The following is a 21,197-nucleotide window of genomic DNA, read 5'->3' as shown; positions in this document are numbered from 1 at the left end:
CTCTCTGACTGCCTGGGCAATTTGGCAGGTGGTGAAGAGACAGATGGGTGCTCTTCAGTGCTCAGGACCTGAGAGGATCTGGAACTAATTGAAGTCGATGCGTTAGCTGCCATCCATCCGACAACAGCTTCAATTTGGTCCTCGCGCAGCAGTGGGGTACGGCTAGCTCCTACAAAGCTGCGCATAAAGGACTGTTCCCTGGTAAAACTGGGGGATGCTGAGTCACTGGTGCCCGCAGCAGGCACAGAATCCCCACGTCCTCTCCCTGCAGGCACAGAATCCTCACGTCCTCTCCCTGCCGAAACTCCACGCCCACGCCCACGCCCACGACCACATGCCTTACTCCCTGCCTTCTTCATCTTGGTAGACTGATAAAGATAGGCAGAAAAGTACTAAGGGCTTAGTGTGCTTATTCCTGAACAGCTGCTAACAGGTATAAGAAACACTAATTTTATAAAGTGTGGACTAGACTTTAATATGAGCTAATGTGGCCTACACAACTGTAAAGTGGAGTGTTTGGTGAACTTTATTTAGGTTTTTTTTGTCACAAAAAGACACTGGATGTGCCTAAAGATGTAATAACGATAGTATCACAAACTTTTTGTAGCTATTACAATGTAGGAAGGTAACCTACAATGCAATAGATGAGGCTGCAAAAAATAGGCTAATACTAATCTGGCTGGGGCTGCAGGGCCCAAGGCTGCAGAAAGGCTCCTCTAACTACTCCTATATAGTGTGTTTGGAATCAATTTATCTGAATACGGATGGAACCACCACACTAATAGGAGAAATCAGGAAAAATTATGAATTGGCAAAAAAGGACAATGTATGAGGCAGTGACACACACTGAGTGCACTACAACCAGACGTGGTTGAAGCACACACTACAGGGTGAGCTGCACTCACACACCAGACCTTGCAGACAGCGGTGAACAGTACAGATGCAGAGCACTGTGCACTAGCGCTGCAAGACCAAAAAAATTTCTCTATCTACTCCTATATAGTGTGTTTGGAACCAATTTAGCTGAATACGGATGGAACCACCACACTAATAGGAGATATCAGGAAAAATTATGAATTGGCAAAAAAGGTCAATGTATGAGGCAGTGACACACACTGAGTGCACTACAACCAGACATGGTTGAAGCACACACTACAGGGTGAGCTGCACTCACACACAGAGACCTTGCAGAAAGCGGTGAACAGCACAGAGAACTGTGCACTAGCACTGCAAGGCACAGCGATTTATAAAGTAGCTTGGGTAAAGCAGAATAGACCAAATAGGTAGCTAAAACTGTCCCTCAGAACAACAGCGTCCTATCCCTAACTGAATTCACAGCAGAGTGAGCTCAAAATGGCGGCGGCGGCTTTTATAGTGCATCATGACATCATTTCAGCAGCCAATCACAGCCATGCCATTAGTTAAGATGCCTACATGCCTAACAGGATGTGCCCACACTTCTTAGGATCCTCATTGGCTGAATAAAATGAAAATGGCTCATTGCATTATGGGAACTTCCGATTCCGGTATACGATATTACAAAAGTATCGGAATTAAGTATCGGAATTCCGATACCGCGAATATCGGCCGATACCCGATATTTCAGTATCGGAATGCTCAACACTACTCAGAACGTCTTAAAAAAAATTAATTAATTAATTCCTGCTATTCCATTTGATTGGGCTAAACCTCTATGCCTTTATTGTCTCCCCACCTCCCCCAATACATTCTACATTATTCTTAGTTGTTTTCCTTCATGTAGAATTAACCTACAAGGAAAGAAAGGGTTTATTTTCATTCCGATATTTCTGTCCCATTGACTTGCATTGGTTTCCGGTATAGGAATCGGCGATATCTGATACTTTTTCGGTATCGGTCCGATCCAATATTTCCCGATATCGGAAGGTATCGCTCAACACTACTAATCATGTTTATCTGTACCTTGGCTGGAAAATAATTTGGGCTTTGTAGCAGTGTGCAGCACTGATTCTATTAGGCCATCTATACTAAGCTCCACCAGATTTAAAATTAATAATAATTTTTAGCTGCATCTAGCCCGGAAAATAATTTTGGGGCTCCGAGATTCGCAAGACACATAAGTGCCTTCTTGCTGCACTACCTGGAACATGACCCTCATATTGTCAGAAATCGAAGTAATCCTGACTACTGGGTAGCCACACTCTTAGATCCCCCAAACTTTTCGATCAACCTTTTCATTTTAATAAAGACCAAAAAAATGGTCATTTTTGAAATTATAATCATTAGCAGGTTATTAGAAACTGAAATCAAACAGTTTTCAACTCAAAACTTTATTCTAGGTGATGTTACATTTTCACATAGGACCCCTTGTTCGAAAGGAGCTTCTGAACGCTCTCGTCCATTGAATTTGTCAGGTTTTGGATGGTTTCTGCTTCAATTGTTTTGCATGAGGACAGAATACCCTCCCAGAGCTGTTGCTTAGATGTGAACTGCCTCCCGCCATCATAGACACGCCTTTTAATGATGCTCCAGAGGTTCTGAATGGGGTAGAGGTCAGGGGAGCATGGGGGTCACACCATAAGTTTGTCCCCTTTTATGCCCATATCAGCCAGAGATGCAGATGTTTTATGTGCAGCATGAGACGGTGCATTATCATGCATAAAAATGATCTTGCTGTGGAATACACGGTTCTTCTTCTTGAACCATGGCAGGAAGTGCTGTTTGAGAAACTCCACATACATTATGGAGTTCATCTTTACCCCTTCAGGGATCCTAAAGGGGCCGACAATCTCTCTCCCCATGATTCCAGCCCAAAACATTACTCCACCTCCTCCTTGTTGGCGCTGTAGCCGTGTTTGCGTGGGGTGTCCATCAACCAGCCATCCTCCACTCCATCCATCTGGACCATCGAGCGTTGCACGGCACTCATCCGTGAACAAAACAGTTTTGAAATCAGTCTTCATGTAATGTTTGGCCCACTGGAGCCGTTTCTGCTTGTGTGAAGTGGATAGAGGAGATCGACAGGATGGCGTATGCACAGCTGCAAACCTCTGAAGGACCCTGCATCTTGTTGTTCGGGGGACGTTGGAGGCACCAGCAGCTTCAAAAACTTGTCTGCTGCTATGACAAGGCTTTTTTGCCGCTGCTCTTTTAACCTGACGTAATTGCCTGTAGGAAAGAGTCCTCAATTTGCCCTTATCAGCACGCACACGTGTGTACTGTGAATCAGCTACATACTTCTTGATTGCCAAGACACTTCATCCTGATCATCGCACAATGTTGATTGTAGTCATGCCTTGACCTAAACACTCCACAATTTGTTGCTTCTCAGCAGCCCACACATCCTTTTTCTTTCCCATTTTGGCAGAAAATGTAGGCTGCTTAATAATGTGAGAGAGCCTTCTTAAGTAGTCTTGCCTTTCATTGGACACACCTGCCAAACTAATTAGCACAGGTGTCTGCAATTGCTTACAGGGATATAAAGAGCCCTGACACACATCACCATCAATGAGTTTAACTGACAAACAAACAAATTCTTCCCTTATCACTCCTAAATACTTTTTGCATAATAATTTGGAACACAGTGTACATGTGCTTTTCCACAAAACACCAGTGGTTCACGTAGTGAATCTTACAGTTCTAACTTGCCAACCGTGGTCTGTATGGAGTTGTTCAATAAAGGGCCCAAAATTAAGATAACATAGATGGGAGAGGTCTCTATGAATAGGAATTCCTAAGTATTTGATACCCTGTGAGGGCCAGGCAAAGGGAAAGTTGGACTGGATGGAATCCTGTATGGATTTGGGGAGGGAGACATCGAGGGCCTCAGACTTCGCTGCATTGATTTTAAAATTTGACCATGTAACAAAGTGATCTATTTCAGCCATAACAGCATGGATGGATATATGTGATTGAGTGATATATACTAGGACATCATCAGCAAATAGAGAGCACTTGTACTCGGTGCCTCCCACCTCAATCCACCTAATATTGGGGTTATGGCGAATTGATGAGAGCAGGTGCTCTGTCACTAGGATGTATAAGAGAGGGGACAGAGGACATCCCTGCCTTGTCCCATTCGTGATTGTGAAAGGTGATGAAAATGTTCTGATGCACCCCCTGGGCCTTGGGACACCCGGAGCCGGACCCTTTTTGGTGGATGCTGGTGGTTGTAGTCTCCGTGGCGGCGACCCGGTTCCGTGGCTCAGGGCGGTCAAAAAAAGTGGCGGTACTATTTATGTGGTTTTGATGTTTAAATGTCTGACTACGCCACCCGTGGATTGCGGTCAGAGTGAACCGCCGCTGCAGGGCAGACCGCTGAGGCTGGTGTTGTGGGTGCAGCAGAGCGTAGCATAACTCCCCACGGGAGGAGTATAGCCTCAGGGCAGTGTATGCGGAGGATGGGGGTGATGGTGCAGGGCAGCAGCAGTAACGACACGGAGTCAGTGATGCAGTCCAGGGCCTTTACTCACAGTTCTTATTATCCAGACCACGTCTGCAGGTAACGGCTGCCCACGTCGTACTGTGCTCACCAGGTGAGGGGCTCAGACAACTCCCAGATAACTTTGGAGCGCTTCACAGGACCCCCTTTGTGTGTCCTTTGTCTGGCTTTTCTTACCAACCCTTCTGTCCGGCTGCCTCGGGCCTCCTCTTGGTAAACTTGGCGCCAGTTTCCCTGACCCTATGTGGTGCCTTCCTAGCGGGTGTAGCGAGGGGCTGCGCCACATAAAATGTCACAGCCTCCGGTTTCTAGCTGAGGGTCGTTTCCTGCCTCCACTAGTTTCGGGGACCGGTCTCCCCCTTTGGCCTGACCCCTCCACGCAGGTGGATTCGGGCGTGCGGTGGCGACTCGCCCGTCCGCACCCCTGGGATCCCTTCGTTCCTCGTCCCTGGAGCCTTCTCCGCTCCTCTTCCTTCCTTCTCCCTCTTCCAGGCCTGGGCCTGTTACTAGGCCCGCCTCCGGAGCAGAGCTCATGCAGAGCCCCTGCTCCCTGTCACTTCTGCTCAGACTTCTCTGCACTGAACTAAGATGGTGCCCACCTTTTATACTCCCTTCTCAATGCACCCAGGAACTGCTTCCTCCCTGCTCCTGCACTACAGGGTTCCCCTTCCTCAGTGTTCCCTCCCCCCTCTCCAGCCAGGGACAGGGACTGTCGTGCCCATCTCAGGGGCATATTGGTCGCCCTGCCCCACGGCAATGTGGTGTAATGCATGCAGGTGTCGGGTCCTGATTCACACTTCATCCTTACCTGAGAGTGAGATATCACACCTCTGGGTGAGGTGCAATACCTCTGTAGCAACCGAGCCCTCAGGGTGCTACAGTTCCATTTATCTTCAGCCTAGGTGACGTATTGCGATACAGGGCTGTGATTTTGGCTATAAAAGGGTCCCCTAGACCCCTACCCCAAGCTTTTTAAGAGAATCATATATGGCGTGCCAGGAGACTCTATGGAATGCTTTCTCAGCATCCAACGAGAGTATCTAATTACAAATTTTTAACTGCATCTAGCCCAGGAAATACTTTGTGCCTAGTAGCAGTGTCTGCTAGTCAGCGGATTATCCCGGCTGTTAAGCAAGCTACACCACCTGTAGTTTGGACACTTAATTTTTTCAAAGGAAATGCTTCGGGACCACGGGATACTCAGTGAAGAGCATCAGGAGGCACCCCAAGGCATAGGGGCTGGGACTGGCAGTAGGATGCCTTGCGGTGGACAGCCGAGCTCGATCCTTATAAAAGCTTTTTAACTGCAGCAGCTTTAGTGGACGCTACTGGAGCTGGAATTACGCGGCTGCTGGCATGAGGCTTGCCCTCCAATAGATCCTTGTAAATGGATTTAAAGTGTATTCATTCAAATTAGAGAGACAATTTAAATTAAAAAGCTTAGAGCTGCCTCCACCACAGGGGGGCTCGCTCGACCCACCAGCGGACAGGCACCAGTATTGGGAGAGGGGGGCTGGCCGTCAGGGTTCAGGAGCGGACTGGCCGTGTCGGCTTCTCACTTTTTGGATTTTAGAAGGGCATGACATGCCTATATCTGTGTCTCCCCCTCCTTTTACTCCTCCACCTCTTTTCTTTTCGCATGACTATATGTACTTGTCACTTTTTCATGTGTTAGTTGTGTCTTCTGAGCAGTTTGTCAGCTTTTGGACACCTTTGAAGGTGTTTTCTATGTGTTTCTATGTGTTTTTGTTTGCCTGCCATTGGTTTTAACGGTGTTCGAAGGTGTTCAACGAACAGTTCGGCGAACACACGGGTGTTCGACGAACCGAACCGAACCCAAACACTACGGGGGTGGCTCAACACTACTAAGTATAAACCATTGGGATATCATTCCCCTTTCATAATGAACCAATTTTGCAGCTCTATACTGATCAATCAAACTCTTTGGTGGCATACAGCACTGTTAAACCACATTCATACTCCAATAAATCAATTGAGCACCAGTTCGCACCCCATTTAGGAATGCACTCATATAATTTCTTTTCTTTTTTTTACACTAATGGTATGAAATACATTTTTCAGTTTTTTTTTTTATAAATATACAATATTATGTTTTAATGCAATTAATATCAAATATTTTTCTGTCTTTTAACACTTCAACCGACCTTGTTTTAATGGACTTACATATAAAATTGACATATCATGTGCTTCTATTTGGAGTTTTTTTCAAAAAGACCGCATATAAAACTGATGAAGTTATACATGGTACCTATTAGGTCAGGGTTCCCCAACTCCAGTCCTCAAGGCCCACCAACAGGTCATGTTTTCAGGATTTCCTTAGTATTGCACAGGTGATGCAATTATCACTTGTGTAATACTAAGGAAATCCTGAAAACATGACCTGTTGGTGGGCCTTGAGGACTGGAGTTGGGGAACCCTGTATTAGGTTATGTCCTGAGGAAGATATTGTGTATGACTTTGAAACGTGTTGATTTTTAATCTGTACGAATAATTTCACCTGCGTCCCGAAATCTTGATCAGCAGCCCAGATTATACACATTTTGCCTGGAGCCACAATTGTTTCATGTGAGACTGTCCAAAGCCCATATTTATATGCAAATTTGTGAAATGTGTGCTGATTATGGATTGCATCAGCCCCCAGCGGTGTACTAGTTTGCATGATATGGAGGATAATTAGGCAGTCTAATTAAACAATTGAACAATGAGAGAACAGTCACGACTATCTCCCCCCAATCTTGTGAGACAATGCCCTGAAATTGGATCTGAGGGTTATAAATAGGAGCTTACTCCTGTCACCGGTTTGATTCCACAGGACTTCATCTTGGGGACCATGGTTCCAGCTGGTGGATTACAAAACTGGCCAATACTGAGCCCATGAGTTTATTTAGATAACCCAGGTTGGGACAATTCAGTCACCTAGCCACATACCTCACTGTGCTTGGTCAGTTTCCTAAGCTTGCAATTGCCTCCTCTCTGTGGGTGTCTGCCAAAAGAAGGGTGCTGCTGGTTGTAGTAGTTGGCACTAGAAGCCCTGAAGTCATAGAGGTTCGAATCCACAGCAAGCCAGTCGAAGGAGGAGACTGTCACTTGCACTATTTTGTGCACTATTACTATGTAATATATGTTGTTAAATGTTGGTGACCCAATAAAGTCTTATCGAAGTGTGATACCCTCACCCTGTGTTGTCTGAGTAGTGTTCTGCCCCATGGGGACGGAGTACAGGCATTCAGAGGGATGAGCTCCAGCCCGTGTAATCTCTCTAAATAAATCCAGATCATCAGATGAGAACACCCAATGACTCTCGTGACTCTAATGCACTAGTGTAGAATAGCAAAGTAATAAATATTTTGTTAGTGTTTCGCTGCACTGTGTTTTGTTTACATATAGCATCTACAGCACAAATATTTACAGTGCACATATATATATATACACACACACACAACACTGCTGCATAGACAGTGCACTCACACTAAGCTTTGCGACAGCACATTTAGATACACATGGCTCGGCTACATATGCACATTTACATACACACTGCTCTGCTACATAAGCACATTTACATACACACAGCTCTGCTACATACACACATTTTCATACAAAATCTCTGCTACATATGTATATTCACATATACATATAACTCTGCTATATACAGTAGCATGTAAAAGTTTGGGCACCCCTGTTCAAAATTACTGCTATTGAGAACAGTTAATCAAGTTGAAGATGAAATGATCTCTAAAAAAGCTAAAATTAAAGATGACACATTTCCTTTGTATTTTAGGCAAAAAATATATATGTTGTCATTTTTTACATTTTAAAAATTACAAAAGCAAAAATGCTTCGCTGCTAAATTTTGGGCACCCTGCATGGTCAGTACCTAGATACACCCCTTTTTCAAGTAGTACAGTATCATTTTCAGAGTGCTAGGAAGCTGTTAAGAAGAATCCATGGCTGCTGTTTTTTTTGGCACAAGGTTAGAGGAGGCTGGGTTTTAATAAAGCTGGGAAATTTGCATCACCTGGCCTTTACAAATAATGATGGTGAACAAGACATAACTCTAACAGGCTAATTAAGGTCTGAAACCTTGGTCAAAGTTATCTAAGCACACAAATCTCAAATGATGCTTAAACTTTTGCATCGCCCCATTTTCCTTTTTGTAATTTTTACAATTTAAAAAATGACATTTTTTTCTTTTGTCTAAAATACAAAGGAAATGTGTCATCTTTAACTTCAGACCTTTCAAAGATCATTTAATCTTCAACTTGCTTAACTGTTCTCAATAACAGTAATTTTGACCAAACTTTTACATGCCTCGGTATGCACATTTACATATATACAGCTCTACTAAATATGCACATTTTCATACGCATGCACTGTATATACAGTACAGGCCAAAAGTTTGGACACACCTTTTCATTTAAAGATTTTTCTGTATTTTCATAACTATGAAAATCGTACATTCACAGTGAAGGCATCAAAACTATGAATTAACACATGTGGAATTATATACTGAACAAAAAAGTGTGAAACAACTGAAAATATGTCTTATATTCTAGGTTCTTCAAAGTAGCCACCTTTTGCTTTGATGACTGCTTTGCACACTCTTGGCATTCTCTTGATGAGCTTCAAGAGGTAGTCACCGGAAATGGTCTTCCAATAATCTTGAAGGAGTTCCCAGAGATCCTTAGCATTTGTTGGCCCTTTTGCCTTCACTCTGCGGTCCAGCTCACCCCAAACCATCTCGATTGGGTTCAGGTCTGGTGACTGTGGAGGCCAGGTCATTTGGCGTAGCACCCCATCACTCTCCATCTTGGTCAAAGAGCCCTTACACAGCCTGGAGGTGTGTTTGGGGTCATTGTCCTGTTGAAAAATAAATGATGGTCTAACTAAACCAAACCGGATGGAATAGCATGCCGCTGCAAGATGCTGTGGTAGCCATGCTGGTTCGGTATGCCTTCAATTTTGAATAAATCCCCAACAGTGTTACCAGCAAAGCACCCCCACACCATCATACCTCCTCCTCCATGCTTCACGGTGGGAACCAGGCATGTAGAGTCCATCCATTCACCTTTTCTGCGTTCTGGAACCAAAGATCTCAAATTTGAACTCATCAGACCAAAGCACAGATTTCCACTGGTCTAATGTCCATTCCTTGTGTTCTTTAGCCCAAACAAGTCTCTTCTGTTTGTTGCCTGTCCTTAGCAGTGGTTTCCTAGCAGCTATTTTACCATGAAGGCCTGCTGCACAAAGTCTCCTCTTAACAGTTGTTGAAGAGATATGTCTGCTGCTAGAACTCAGTGTGGCATTGACCTGGTCTCTAATCTGAGCTGCTGTTAACCTTCGATTTCTGAGGCTGGTGACTCGGATAAACTTAGGCTATGTGCCCACGATGCAGAAATGAAGCAGAAAATTTCTGCAGCATTTCTGCATCTCCCTGGCAGAAAAAATGCATGCAGATTGTGCATGCGTTTTTCCTGCAGAATACATGCGGATTCACATGCGTTTCCGCATGCAAATTGACAAGCGCTTTCCAGACGATAGCATCACTTGTAAAGTGCTTGACAACTAGGTCACATTGTATAAATCCATGCAAACAGCATGGATTTATACAGTGTGAACCGTAAAAATTAAAACAAATAAGCTATACTCACCCCCGATGCCGGCGTGGCTGCAGCGCTCGTTCCTGTCTGGTTCCTGGCTGCCGGCATATCGCGAGACAGAGCGGTGAAGGGCCTGCGGTCACATGACTGTGATGTCACCGAAGGTCCTTCAGCGATGCCGGCATTCAGAGAGAAGCCTTCGGAAAGGTGAGTATAAACTTTATTTGTTATTTTATTCTTTTTTTACAGGTACAATGGTACCCAGGTCTGGATGAGAGTCTTCTCTCCTTCAGAACTGGGTACTATCCGCATATAGAGATGCATAGAATAAGCTTGTACAAATGTACAGTCGCGGTTTCTATGCATCTCAATGCAAGTTAATGGCGGGAGTTCCGCTGCGCTTCCGCAAAATTAAATGACATGCTGCGGATTTTTGTACGCAGCATAAACGATGCGGAAAAATCCACAGCATGTGCATAGAACATGCGGAATCCCCTTGGGGACCATGGGGTGCGGATTACCTAGCGTTTCACAAGCGTTTATGCTGCGGAAATTCCGCAGCATAAACGCTTGAAAAATGCTACGTGGGCACCCAGCCTATCAGAAGCACAGGTGACTCTTGGTATTCCTTTTCTGGGACGGTCCTCACGTGAGCCAGTTTCTTTGTAGCGCTTGATGGTTTTTGAAACTGCACTTGGGGACACTTTCAAAGCTTGCCCAATTTTTTGCACTGACTGACCTTTATTTCTTAAAGTAATGATGGCCACTCGTTTTTCTTTACTTAGCTGCTTTTTTCTTGCCATAATACAAATTCTAACAGTCTATTCAGTAGGATTATCAGCTGTGTATCCACCAGACTTCTGCACAACACAACTGATGGTCCCAACCTCATTTATAAGGCAAGAAATCCCACTTATTAAACCTGATAGGGGACACCTGTGAAGTGAAAACCAATTCCGGTGACTACCCCTTGAAGCTCATCAAGAGAATGCCAAGAGTGTGCAAAGCAGTCATCAAAGCAAAAGGTGGCTACTTTGAAGAACCTAGAATATAAGACATATTTTCAGTTGTTTCACACTTTTTTTGTTAACTATATAATTCCACATGTGTTAATTCACAGTTTTGATGCCTTCAGTATGAATGTACAATTTTCATAGTCATGAAAACACAGAAAAATCTTTAAATGAGAAGGTGTGTCCAAACAATTGGTCTGTACTGTACATGAACCCATTTTGTAGTTTCTTCAAGGTCATGTGATTCATTACATGATCTGGAAGGTCCGTGAGCTAGTCGGGTAGAAGGTTCTTCAGCTGCTCACTTCGGACATTCAGCCTCTGTGCAAGTCCTTGTACCTTCCTCTCCTGCTCTGCACCAATCAGTTAGAAAAGTGTGGGGCTGGCGGAGAGAGAGCAGTTCTTTCAGTGATCAGGAAGGACACGGTCTCATTATTCTCCTCTGTCACAGGAATCTGCCTGCAGTCTAAAAGATGCGTTCACTTATTAGTAAGATTATTTTCTTGCTTAAAGTGTCTTATAGTTTAAAAAATACAGTTTTAAAGTAATATATCTTTCTCATTTAATTATACACCTGTGTGTTATCTGTTTTTGAACAGTTTGTCAATCACATATATAGTTTCTCTCCCCTTCTTTGTTTTTGATGGTCAACAAAAAACAAATTTTCCAGAAAATAATTTTTCACACACTAGGTATGATAATGACTAGTCTCTATGTGTGATTTTTGATGTTTAAAGGGGTTGTCCACTACTTTGACAACCCCTTCTCATTCCTCATGTTTGATCCTGTTAAAATAAAAACAAAATTAGACAAACTTCCCAATCCAGCAGTGTCAGCATTTGCGTTCCCAAGGCTCATGTGAGGTTGTTGTGAACCTTGCGCCCAATCAGTGCTGGTGTTATTGTCCCCACCTTCGAACAAATCGAACATTAAGAGGAAGTCAGAGAGCATCTGCAGCCCTGGCTTGCTGTTGCTGTTCAACATGTCCGAAGGCAGCGACAGTGAAGCAGATTGAAAGCAGGGCTCGTGAGATGTAACAACCTCACATGAGCCCCGGGAATGGGAGTCTCAACACCACTAGAACAGCGCCGACACGGAAGGTGATTATGAGTGTTTTTATTTTAACGAGGTCAAACATGAGGAATGATAAGGGGTTGTCCTAGTAGTGGACAACTCCTTTAATATACAATTTTAAGTTGAAACAATTCCAACATTTTGAACATGAAAAGAGCTTCTCCCCTGTGTGACTTCTCTGATGTTTATTAAGAGTTGATTTCCATGAAAAACATTTCCCACATTAAGAACATGATGAAGGCATTCTGAAAAGGAAAAAGCTTCTCCTCTGTGTGAATTTTTTGGTGACTAAAAAGAGATGATTTCTTCACAAAACATTTTCCACATTCTAAACAGGAAAAAGGCTTCTCCCCTGTTTGAGTTCTCTGGTGCATAACAAAATCTGATTCATGGATAAAACATTTCCCACATTAAGAACATGAAAAAGGCTTCTCCCTTGTGTGAATTCTCTTATGCTTAACAAGGTTTGATTTCTGGATAAAACATTTCCCACATTCTGAACAGAAAAAAGGCTTCTCCCCTGTGTGGGTTCTCTGGTGAGTTACAAAATTTGATTTATCGTTAAAACCTTTACCACATTCTGAACAGGAAAAAGGCTTCTCCCCTGTGTGAGTTCTCTGGTGCTTAACAAAATATGATTTATGGCTAAAACATTTTCCACATTCTGAACATGAAAAAGGCTTCTCCCTTGTGTGAATTCTCTTATGCTTAACAAGATTTGATTTCTGGTTAAAACATTTCCCACATTCTGAACAGGAAAAAGGCTTCTCCCCTGTGTGAGTTCGCTGGTGCTTAACAAAATATGATCTATTGTTAAAACATTTCCCACATTCTGAACATGAATAAGGCTTCTCACCTGTGTGAGTTATCTGGTGTATCACAAGATTACTTTTCCGATTAAAACATTTCCCACATTCTGCACAGGAAAAAGGCTTTTCCCCTGTGTGGGTTCTCTGGTGCTTAACAAAATCTGATTTATAGCTAAAACATTTCCCACATTCTGAACAGGAAAAAGGCTTCTCCCCTGTGTGAGTTCTCAGGTGCTTAACAAAATTTGATTTGTGGTTAAAACATTTCCCACATTCGAAACAGGAAAAAGGTTTCTGCCCTGTGTGAGTTCCCTGGTGCTTAACAAAATTTGATTTGTGGTTAAAACACTTCCCACATTCAGAACACGAATAAGGCTTTTCTCCTGTGTGAGTTATCTGGTGTATTACAAGATTACTTTTCCGGTTGAAACATTTCCCACATTCTGCACAGAAAAAAGGCTTCTCTCCTGTGTGAATTTTTTGGTGACTATAAAGAGATGATTTCTTCACAAAACATTTTCCACATTCTGAACAGAAAAAAGGCTTTTCCGTTGTGTGAGTTCTCTGGTGGAAAACAAAATCTGATTCATGGCTAAAACATTGCCCACATTCTGAACATGAAAAAGGCTTCTCTCTTGCGTGAATTCTCTCATGCCTAACAAGATTTGATTTCTGGCTAAAACATTTCTCACACTTGGAGCAAGAAAATCCATTTTCCGTTTTATGAATTTTTGGATATTTAAGAAACCACTTTTCAAGAGGAAAACTATTCTCATATTCTGAACGTGAAAATTGCATCTTTGCTTTAGGAGCAATTTGTTTTTTAATGCTTATTTTGTGACTTAGATTTTCCTTAGTAGTTGGTAATGAATCAGAAGTCAGGATCCATTTCAAAAGATCAGATGATGACAGCTCTTTGCTGTGAAGGGATGATGGTATATCTGGAGTAATGGCATTCACTTCAATTGTATCCTGTGGGATCTCAAGAACATCTGATTTAAAAATTGGAGATACCAGCTGTCCCTCTGATCTCCTGGTACAGTCATCTGTCAAGAATAAAACAAAATTATTTTTGAACAAAAAATATCCTTGAATTTTATATTTTTGAACATTTCTACTTAAACTCTCCATAAAAATAGCAAGTTATGTAAAAATATGGAATTATTCACCAAGACAATGACAGTTCATAGTCTAATAAGAAACTGTGAAGACCCGCGGTCTTCCATGGGCATAATACTACTCAGACAACACAGGGTAAAATAGTGTGGCAATACTTTATTGAACCAGACAATAAACACATAGGGCAGTCCCAGCAAATACCCAAGTTAGTGCAAAATTACACAGTTTCACCCTTCCTCTGGCCCGCCTGGGATAGAACAGCTGTGACTTTGGGACTTCAAGGGCCAACTACCTCAACCAGTGGCCCCACTTTTGGCAGCCCCCCACAGACAGGAGGTAGCGTCAAGCTTTGGAAGCTGACTGTCCATCAAGGTACAAGGCCAGGAGACCCGAGGGTCCCAGCCTGGTCTCCGAGAGTTTCATGGGGTCAGATGACCAGTGGGTCCCAATCTGGCTTCTCCGAATGTCTCCATGGGTTTCAGGTGACCGGAGGGTCCCACCTGGCAACCCCAAACAACATGTCCATGGGGCCAGGCAATCTCATCGTCCCAACCTGGTCTCCCCAAATGTATCCATGGGTTCTCTGATGGTGAATGGAGCAGATCCATATCCTTCCAGTCAGGGCCATGTACTCTTAGGCCGGAATCATGTAGAATCCAAATCTGTGCCTCTCTGGATGGAACCATGCTACCAAGCTGATGTCCTGAAATCTTTCTGATCTTTGATTCTCTCTTTCAATTCTGACTGCTACAGAGGCATATGTCCCTTAAATAGTTACAATTGTCCTTTAAAGTACACATCCACAGGTCAAGGATAAGGGATGATATTATTACTCAGGGCTCAGGTCTAATTGTTTGTGCATTTAATCAATTTACATAGTTGGTATAGCAGGGGGACTCTTGTAAATAATTAGCTGGCTTTAGTACAATATCTAATTAGCATATTAACAAACATTATTGTTTCCAGACCAAGAGAAGTCAACGTTCAGGTTTATACACATAATAGTATGTCCTTCTTGACCAGCCAAAGAAAAACACATACATTCACAAGTCAACACAAACACAATAGTGTACAGTTGTGCTCAAAAGTTTACATACCCGGCAGAATTTTTCCTTTCTTGGCCTTGTTTCAAAGAATATGAATGAAGCCATTTATTGTCAAACTACAGTGTTTTCTTTTTTTAAATCTTAATGACAACCAAAACATCTAAATGACCCTGATCAAAAGTTAACATACCCCAGTTCTTAATACCATGTATTGCGCCCTCTAACATCAATGACAGCTTGAAGTCTTTTGTAGCAGTTGTGGATGAGGTTCTTTATTTTCTCAGATGGTAAAGATGCCCATTCTTCTTGGCAAAAAGCCTTCAGTTCCTGTAAATTCCTGGGCTGTCTAACATGAACTGCGCGCTTGAGATCTCCCCAGAGCTCTCCAGAACCTTCACTTTGTTCTGCTCTAGCCAATGACAGGTCAACTTGGCCTTGTGTTTTGGATCATTTTCATGTTGGAACGTCCAACTACATCCCATGCGCAGAGTCCGGGCTGATCAGTGCAAATTTGCCTCCAGTATTTGCTGATAACGTGCTGCATTTATCTTTCCTTCAATTTTTACCAAGTTTCCTGTGCCTTTGTAGCTCACTCATCCCCAAAATATCAGCGATCCACCTCCGTGCTTTACATTAGGAATGGTCTTCCTTTCGTCATAGGCCTTGTTGACCTCTCTCCAAATGTAATGTTTATGGTTGTGGCCAAAAAGTTAAATTTTGTTCTCATCACTCCAAATTACCTTGTTCCAGAAGTTTTTAGGCTTGTGTGATAAAGTCACTGGTAGTGTGTCTGAAGGGAGGTATCTGTCGCTGAGACTCTTAAGATCAGTCATGTGAAAACATGCAAGTTCTCCTGCACAATCGGTGCAGAGAGGGTTAAGAGAACCACATTTACAAGGGAATGTTTTAAGTGGATAACAAAAGTGGTGGGAGGGACGTTATCCACCCTACCTCCCAATCAAGGGAGAATCTGGGCTTTAAATAGCTAGCCCTGACACTCAGGTGGGTTCAGTACCCGGGTAAACTCTGCTACAGAAAGGAGCTCACACGTACTGTGCTGAACCAGTGTGTGACTAATTGTGTGTGGCCAGACCTTGGCCCAGGATATGGACTTTGCTGCAAGTTTTGTAGTTTGTTTTGTCTCTTTAGCCGAATGGGCTGTGTTTTTCTTTATGGACTCGAGGTTAGTTTATAACTGCTAAATAAACTAACCCGAAAATTTAAAGAGACAGTATCCTGAGTTTTACCTCCGCATACAGCCGAGCTTGTTGCTAGACCACACTTGTCTCTGTGCTGTTTGGCATATTGTAGGCAAGATACTTTGTTGCATTTGCGCAGTAATGGCTTTCTTCTGGCGACTCGACCATGCAGCCCATTTTTCTTCAAGTGCCTCCTTATTGTGCATCTTGAAACAGCCACACCGCTAGTTTTCAGAGACTCCTGAATTTCAGCTGATGTTATTAGTTGGTTTTTCTTTGCATCCCGAACAATTTTTCTGGCAGTTGTGGCCGAAATTTTCACTGGCCTCCCTGATCATGGTTTGGTTTTTACAGAGCCCCTGATGGCATTATTCCTTGGATATCTTTTTGTATCCCTTTCCTGTGTTATACAGTTCAACTACATTTTCCCGTAGATCCGTTGACAATTCTTTTGCTTTCCCCATGACTCACAATCCACAAACGTCTGTGGCTGGATGAAGGATGCAAGAGTCTGTCTGGATTCCAGAAACTCACTCAGCTTTTATGCACACCCACTGATTACAAGCAAACAGGTCACAGGTGATGATGTTACCTTTAGTAGCCATTCAAACCCATTTGTGTCAAATTCTGTGCATGTTATCAGGCCAAAATCATCAGGGTATGTGAACTTTTGATCAGGGTCATCTGGATGTTTTTGGTTGTCATTAAGATTTAAAAAAAGAAAACACAGTAGTTTGACAATAAATAGCTTTACCAAGTCAATAACCATGAGTGGAGAAAAAGTTTTTTTGTTATCATTCATATTCTCTGAACAAGGCCAAGAGTGCAAGAATTCTGCCGGGGTATGTAAATGTTTGAGCACAACTGTATGTGTCTTTGCTTAACAAATCTACATGTCTGGCTGATTAAGATTTGAAGCTGTTTCAATCACAGAAACCTCATAGGATGAACCAGTGGAGCGTGGTATTCAACTGTTTGTTCATTCTGCCCCTCAAATAAGGAATAAAAAGCCACCAAACAATGTTATGTTGGCAAAAATGATACCAATAAAAACTTCTACTCATCTCACAAAAAACAAGTCCCCACTCTGGTTCATCATCTATTAGTGGAACAACAGAGGTTTCCACATTTGCAGCTCAAAGGATCTTGAAATGCAACATGGCTTCCATAAACCAATCCACCAATATCCACTCACAAAGTCAAATCCCCCTTCGCTTCTGAGCCTTGCAGTGTACCCAAATTACATTTAGCATCCATGTATTTGGCATTACTATAGTGAGAAGATCCCACTTAACTTAGTCTCCTGGAGCACAATCTGGGCACTATGTGTTGGGGAATAAAATGGCATATTTGTAATTTTCACTCTGCAACATCCACTGCATGATAATTTCTTGAAAGTGGCTGTGGAGTCAAAATAGTCCCTACTCCTGTAGATTAATTCAATGAGAGTTATAATGTCCAAAATAGAATCACTTTATGGGGATTTCTACTGCTCTGTTTTTCTGCCATTTTATTATATTAGGGCTTCTGCAAATGGTGTGTCCCATCTCCTCTGGGATCTGCTCCTGCGACGTCTGCTTCTCTCACCAGGAGCCGCCTTATTCATTCTGCAGGCGGCACAGGTTATGGAAGAGACATAGGAACCAGAAGCTCTGGGTGGCACAGGTTCTGTCCAGCCACTAAGATTAGGGTTGCTGGGACCAGTTGCACCATCCAGTCTTGCAGTATGGGTGTGTGTGCTGTCCAGCTGGAGTAACCTGCTGCCTGCTTCAGCCAATCAGAAAGCACCACACCCTACTAAAGCTCGGAGCATATTGCTGGAAGCCGCCAGATACAGCCTTGTTCTCCTCGGGTTCAGTCCTCTGTGCTCAGCTCTCGGCTTGTGTATTTGTTTCCTGTTGTGAGCCCGGCCCGTTTACTGACTACTGTTGTGTCTTCTGATTTTTCTCTGCCCTCATGGTTCTGACCCGGCTACTTGACTATTATTCTTCCCATCTCACACCACAGAACAGCAGGTAACACCGTGGTCCAAGTCTAGGGGTCTCTATGTAAGTCCAGATCCATGTAGAGGGATTAAAGGGTGATGAGCAAATCAATAAGTGGGATCTGGAAAACGGAGTAGAGAGTGGCAAATCTGTTTGTGGCAGCCATCTTTTGAGCTGCCAGGTGACCATGAACAGTGCCCTCAATACATAGTGTCTGCAAACTATTCCAGCAAGATCTGCATTCAAATAGCTAAATGTCGCTCCTTCTCTTCTTAACCCTGAAATGTGCCCAGACAGTAGTGTACAACCATATACAGGGTATTGTTGGATTCAAGAGAAGTTGGAAAATAATCTGTAAGGTCCATTTGTTTCCTATTATCCTTTGTGAAGAATTCCAAAGTTATCACCACATAAAGTGACACACGTCAGATTTAAAAAATGGGGCCTGATTAGGAAAACAAAACTGGCTGCAGGAAGGGGTTAAATCAGAGTATTTTGGGCACTAACTACTGTATTAAAAAACTGTGAGTATAGACAATAACACATCTACTGAAATGATCAAACTCAACAGTCCTCATCAGTAAAAATGAGTAACTAGTGGTGAAACCTCTCTGGGGTAATTGGAGTATGGGGCTTTCTATCAGAAGAGTTTCAAGAAGAATATTGTCGATTATTAAAGCAGAATTTGGCCAGAAAGGCTGGACCTGGTCTTTTAGGGACCATATGAACACATTCAGCAGCACAGAGGGGAGAGAAGGCAGATTCATTCAATAAGATATCAGGATTCTAGAAAGCCAACAGCATCATTACCCTCCGCTTTCTCTAAGAGGTCCATCGTAATTTTTCTTCAAGTGATTTTCTAACTTGTCAGCACATTCTACGTACGCTGTCATTTGGCTTTGTAAATCACAGATCTGGGCAGGTGACGGTCAGCGTATTCTAATATCAGAGTGTAGGTGGATTGTTCAGGTTTCAAAGGGTTTTCAATACCCAAAGTCATTTGAAAAGTTTTGGGTGGAGGAAAATGTTGTGGTCTAGAGGCAAAATGGTGATCACACGATTGTGATACAGCAGACCCTACACCAATGATAAAGCAGCCACAGCCGGTGACTGAGAATAATCGGTGACTTCTCTACATTTAGTGGTTACTACTCACCCGGATAGTCATATATAGGAATCTCCTCTTTACACCACTCATCACCCCTCACATATGTCTCTGTAATATTAATATGGGTCAGACCTTCACCCTGAAACAAAAAAAAGTCACAGAGAGAAGAAGTCACATCAGCTCTAATCCTGCCATCTCCACCGTTCTCATTACACAAGTATAAAACATATAATACTGGTGGATAAAACAAGACTGAGCACAAGACCTTCACAGCCGTCTACACATCATAGGGGAGATCTCATGACACCTTCTCTCCATCTACCTGATGATCCTGAGGAACATTGGGGTCTTCTTGTTTACAGTCCTGTGGAAGAAGAGGACGGGGACATCTCTCTGGTGTTGTCCTCTTACTGGATAGATCTGGAGGAAACACATACAGGGGCTGAATTCATTCTTTACATACAGATAATTATAGACCGTGTGTATTTAGTCCTGTCTATTACCTGGTGATGTGAGGGGCTGGGGAACCTCCATCATGACACCCTTGTACAGATCTTTATAATAAATAAAAGGACACAACCAGGACATCAACATAGTTAAGGAAGGGCCTTCTACTCCATATGCAAATTTAAACCAAAAAATAATGAGTCCAAATAAGAACACCAAGAATATCCATGCTAGTGTGCAAAATGCAATTCCGTTTAATAATCGGTTACATTGTGGACAGCTTATACAAATCTTGGAGGCAATAACGGGATAAACAAAGGACTGAGCAGAGAGGCAAGGTAGGGGAAAAGAATAACACGAAGGCAACAGAGGGAAGATAAAGTGCATCTGGTACAGTTAAGGTCCTTTTGCAAAGTAACAAAATTGGGTCCCAGTATTATGACAAGGTATATAACAAGGGTATAAGAATCCGCTCCTATATTCCTCTCTAAAGTGCTAACAGGTCCCCAAATGTAAATTATTGCTCACCCATAGTGTATCCAGGAGTTGTGCTGTCCCTCCGTGTCAAAGTGCAGGCCCAACACATGTTTCGCTAGATGCTGCTTCCGGGGGCATGTGGAGAGGAGTGTGCAAAGGGGGAGTTTTATAGGAGCGCCTCTGATGCTTAATTGGCATCACCGGCGCATGTGGGCTGTGTCAGGCCGGCAGAGGAACAGTGAGGGGGCGTTTTCGAGAGGCCACAGGTCAGGAAGAATGACATCCTGTGACGCCAGAGACACATGACCAACCGTCCACATGCTCATTCCCGGCCCCAGAGAACCTATGCGTGCTGCCAAGTCGGCCATCTTTGCTCAGGGCAAGCTAAGGGCAAAATCAGCTCTTCCCACCAATAAAAACGCTAGAAGTGGTCACATGACCGTAACATCATCAAAGAGGAAGAGACAAGGTAAACAAATCCGCCATCTTGGCTCAGGGCAAACTAAGGGCAAAAAATCAGCTACAGGCCACCCACCAATAGAAATGCTAGAAATGGTCACGTGACTGTAACATCATCAAGGGGGCAGAGACAAGGTAAACAAAGGAAGGAAGAGTACCTGGTGATGTGAGGGGCTGGGGAACCTCCATCATGACGTCCTTGTACAGATCTGTGTGTCCTTCTAAATACTCCCACTCCTCCATGGAGAAATAAACGGCAACATGCTGACACCTTATAGGAACCTGACACATACAATGATAACGTCACCCCCCTTTCCCTTCATAGCATTACTGTATAATATCCCAGCATTCCCAGCAGTATTACCTCTCCAGTCAGCAGCTCAATCATCTTGTAGGTGAGTTCTAGGATCTTCTGGTCATTGA

The 21,197-nt window shown here is 43.2% G+C and overlaps 1 protein-coding gene across 1 annotated transcript; it reads right to left on the bottom strand.

Moving 5' to 3' along the window:
- Positions 1–11,633: 11,633 nt before the first annotated feature.
- On the bottom strand, positions 11,634–20,739 carry LOC141182627 (uncharacterized). Its single transcript, XM_073660791.1, has 4 exons — positions 19,895–20,739; positions 19,714–19,811; positions 19,440–19,530; positions 11,634–13,980 (listed from the first exon to the last, which is right to left on the bottom strand). Exons 1-4 carry the CDS (start codon positions 20,223–20,225, stop codon positions 12,536–12,538), a joined length of 1,965 nt encoding a protein of 654 aa, XP_073516892.1. The 5' UTR covers positions 20,226–20,739; the 3' UTR covers positions 11,634–12,535.
- Between the last annotated feature and the right edge of the window lie 458 nt (positions 20,740–21,197).

Source organism: Phyllobates terribilis, unplaced genomic scaffold (genome assembly GCF_046119375.1).
Source record: "Phyllobates terribilis strain yellow unplaced genomic scaffold, ASM4611937v1 Scaffold_35__1_contigs__length_13245226, whole genome shotgun sequence".
In the NCBI taxonomy this organism is placed as follows: Eukaryota; Metazoa; Chordata; class Amphibia; order Anura; family Dendrobatidae; genus Phyllobates; species Phyllobates terribilis.
Note: the sequence above shows the minus strand (reverse complement) of the source record. Positions and strands in the feature narration are given on the sequence as shown.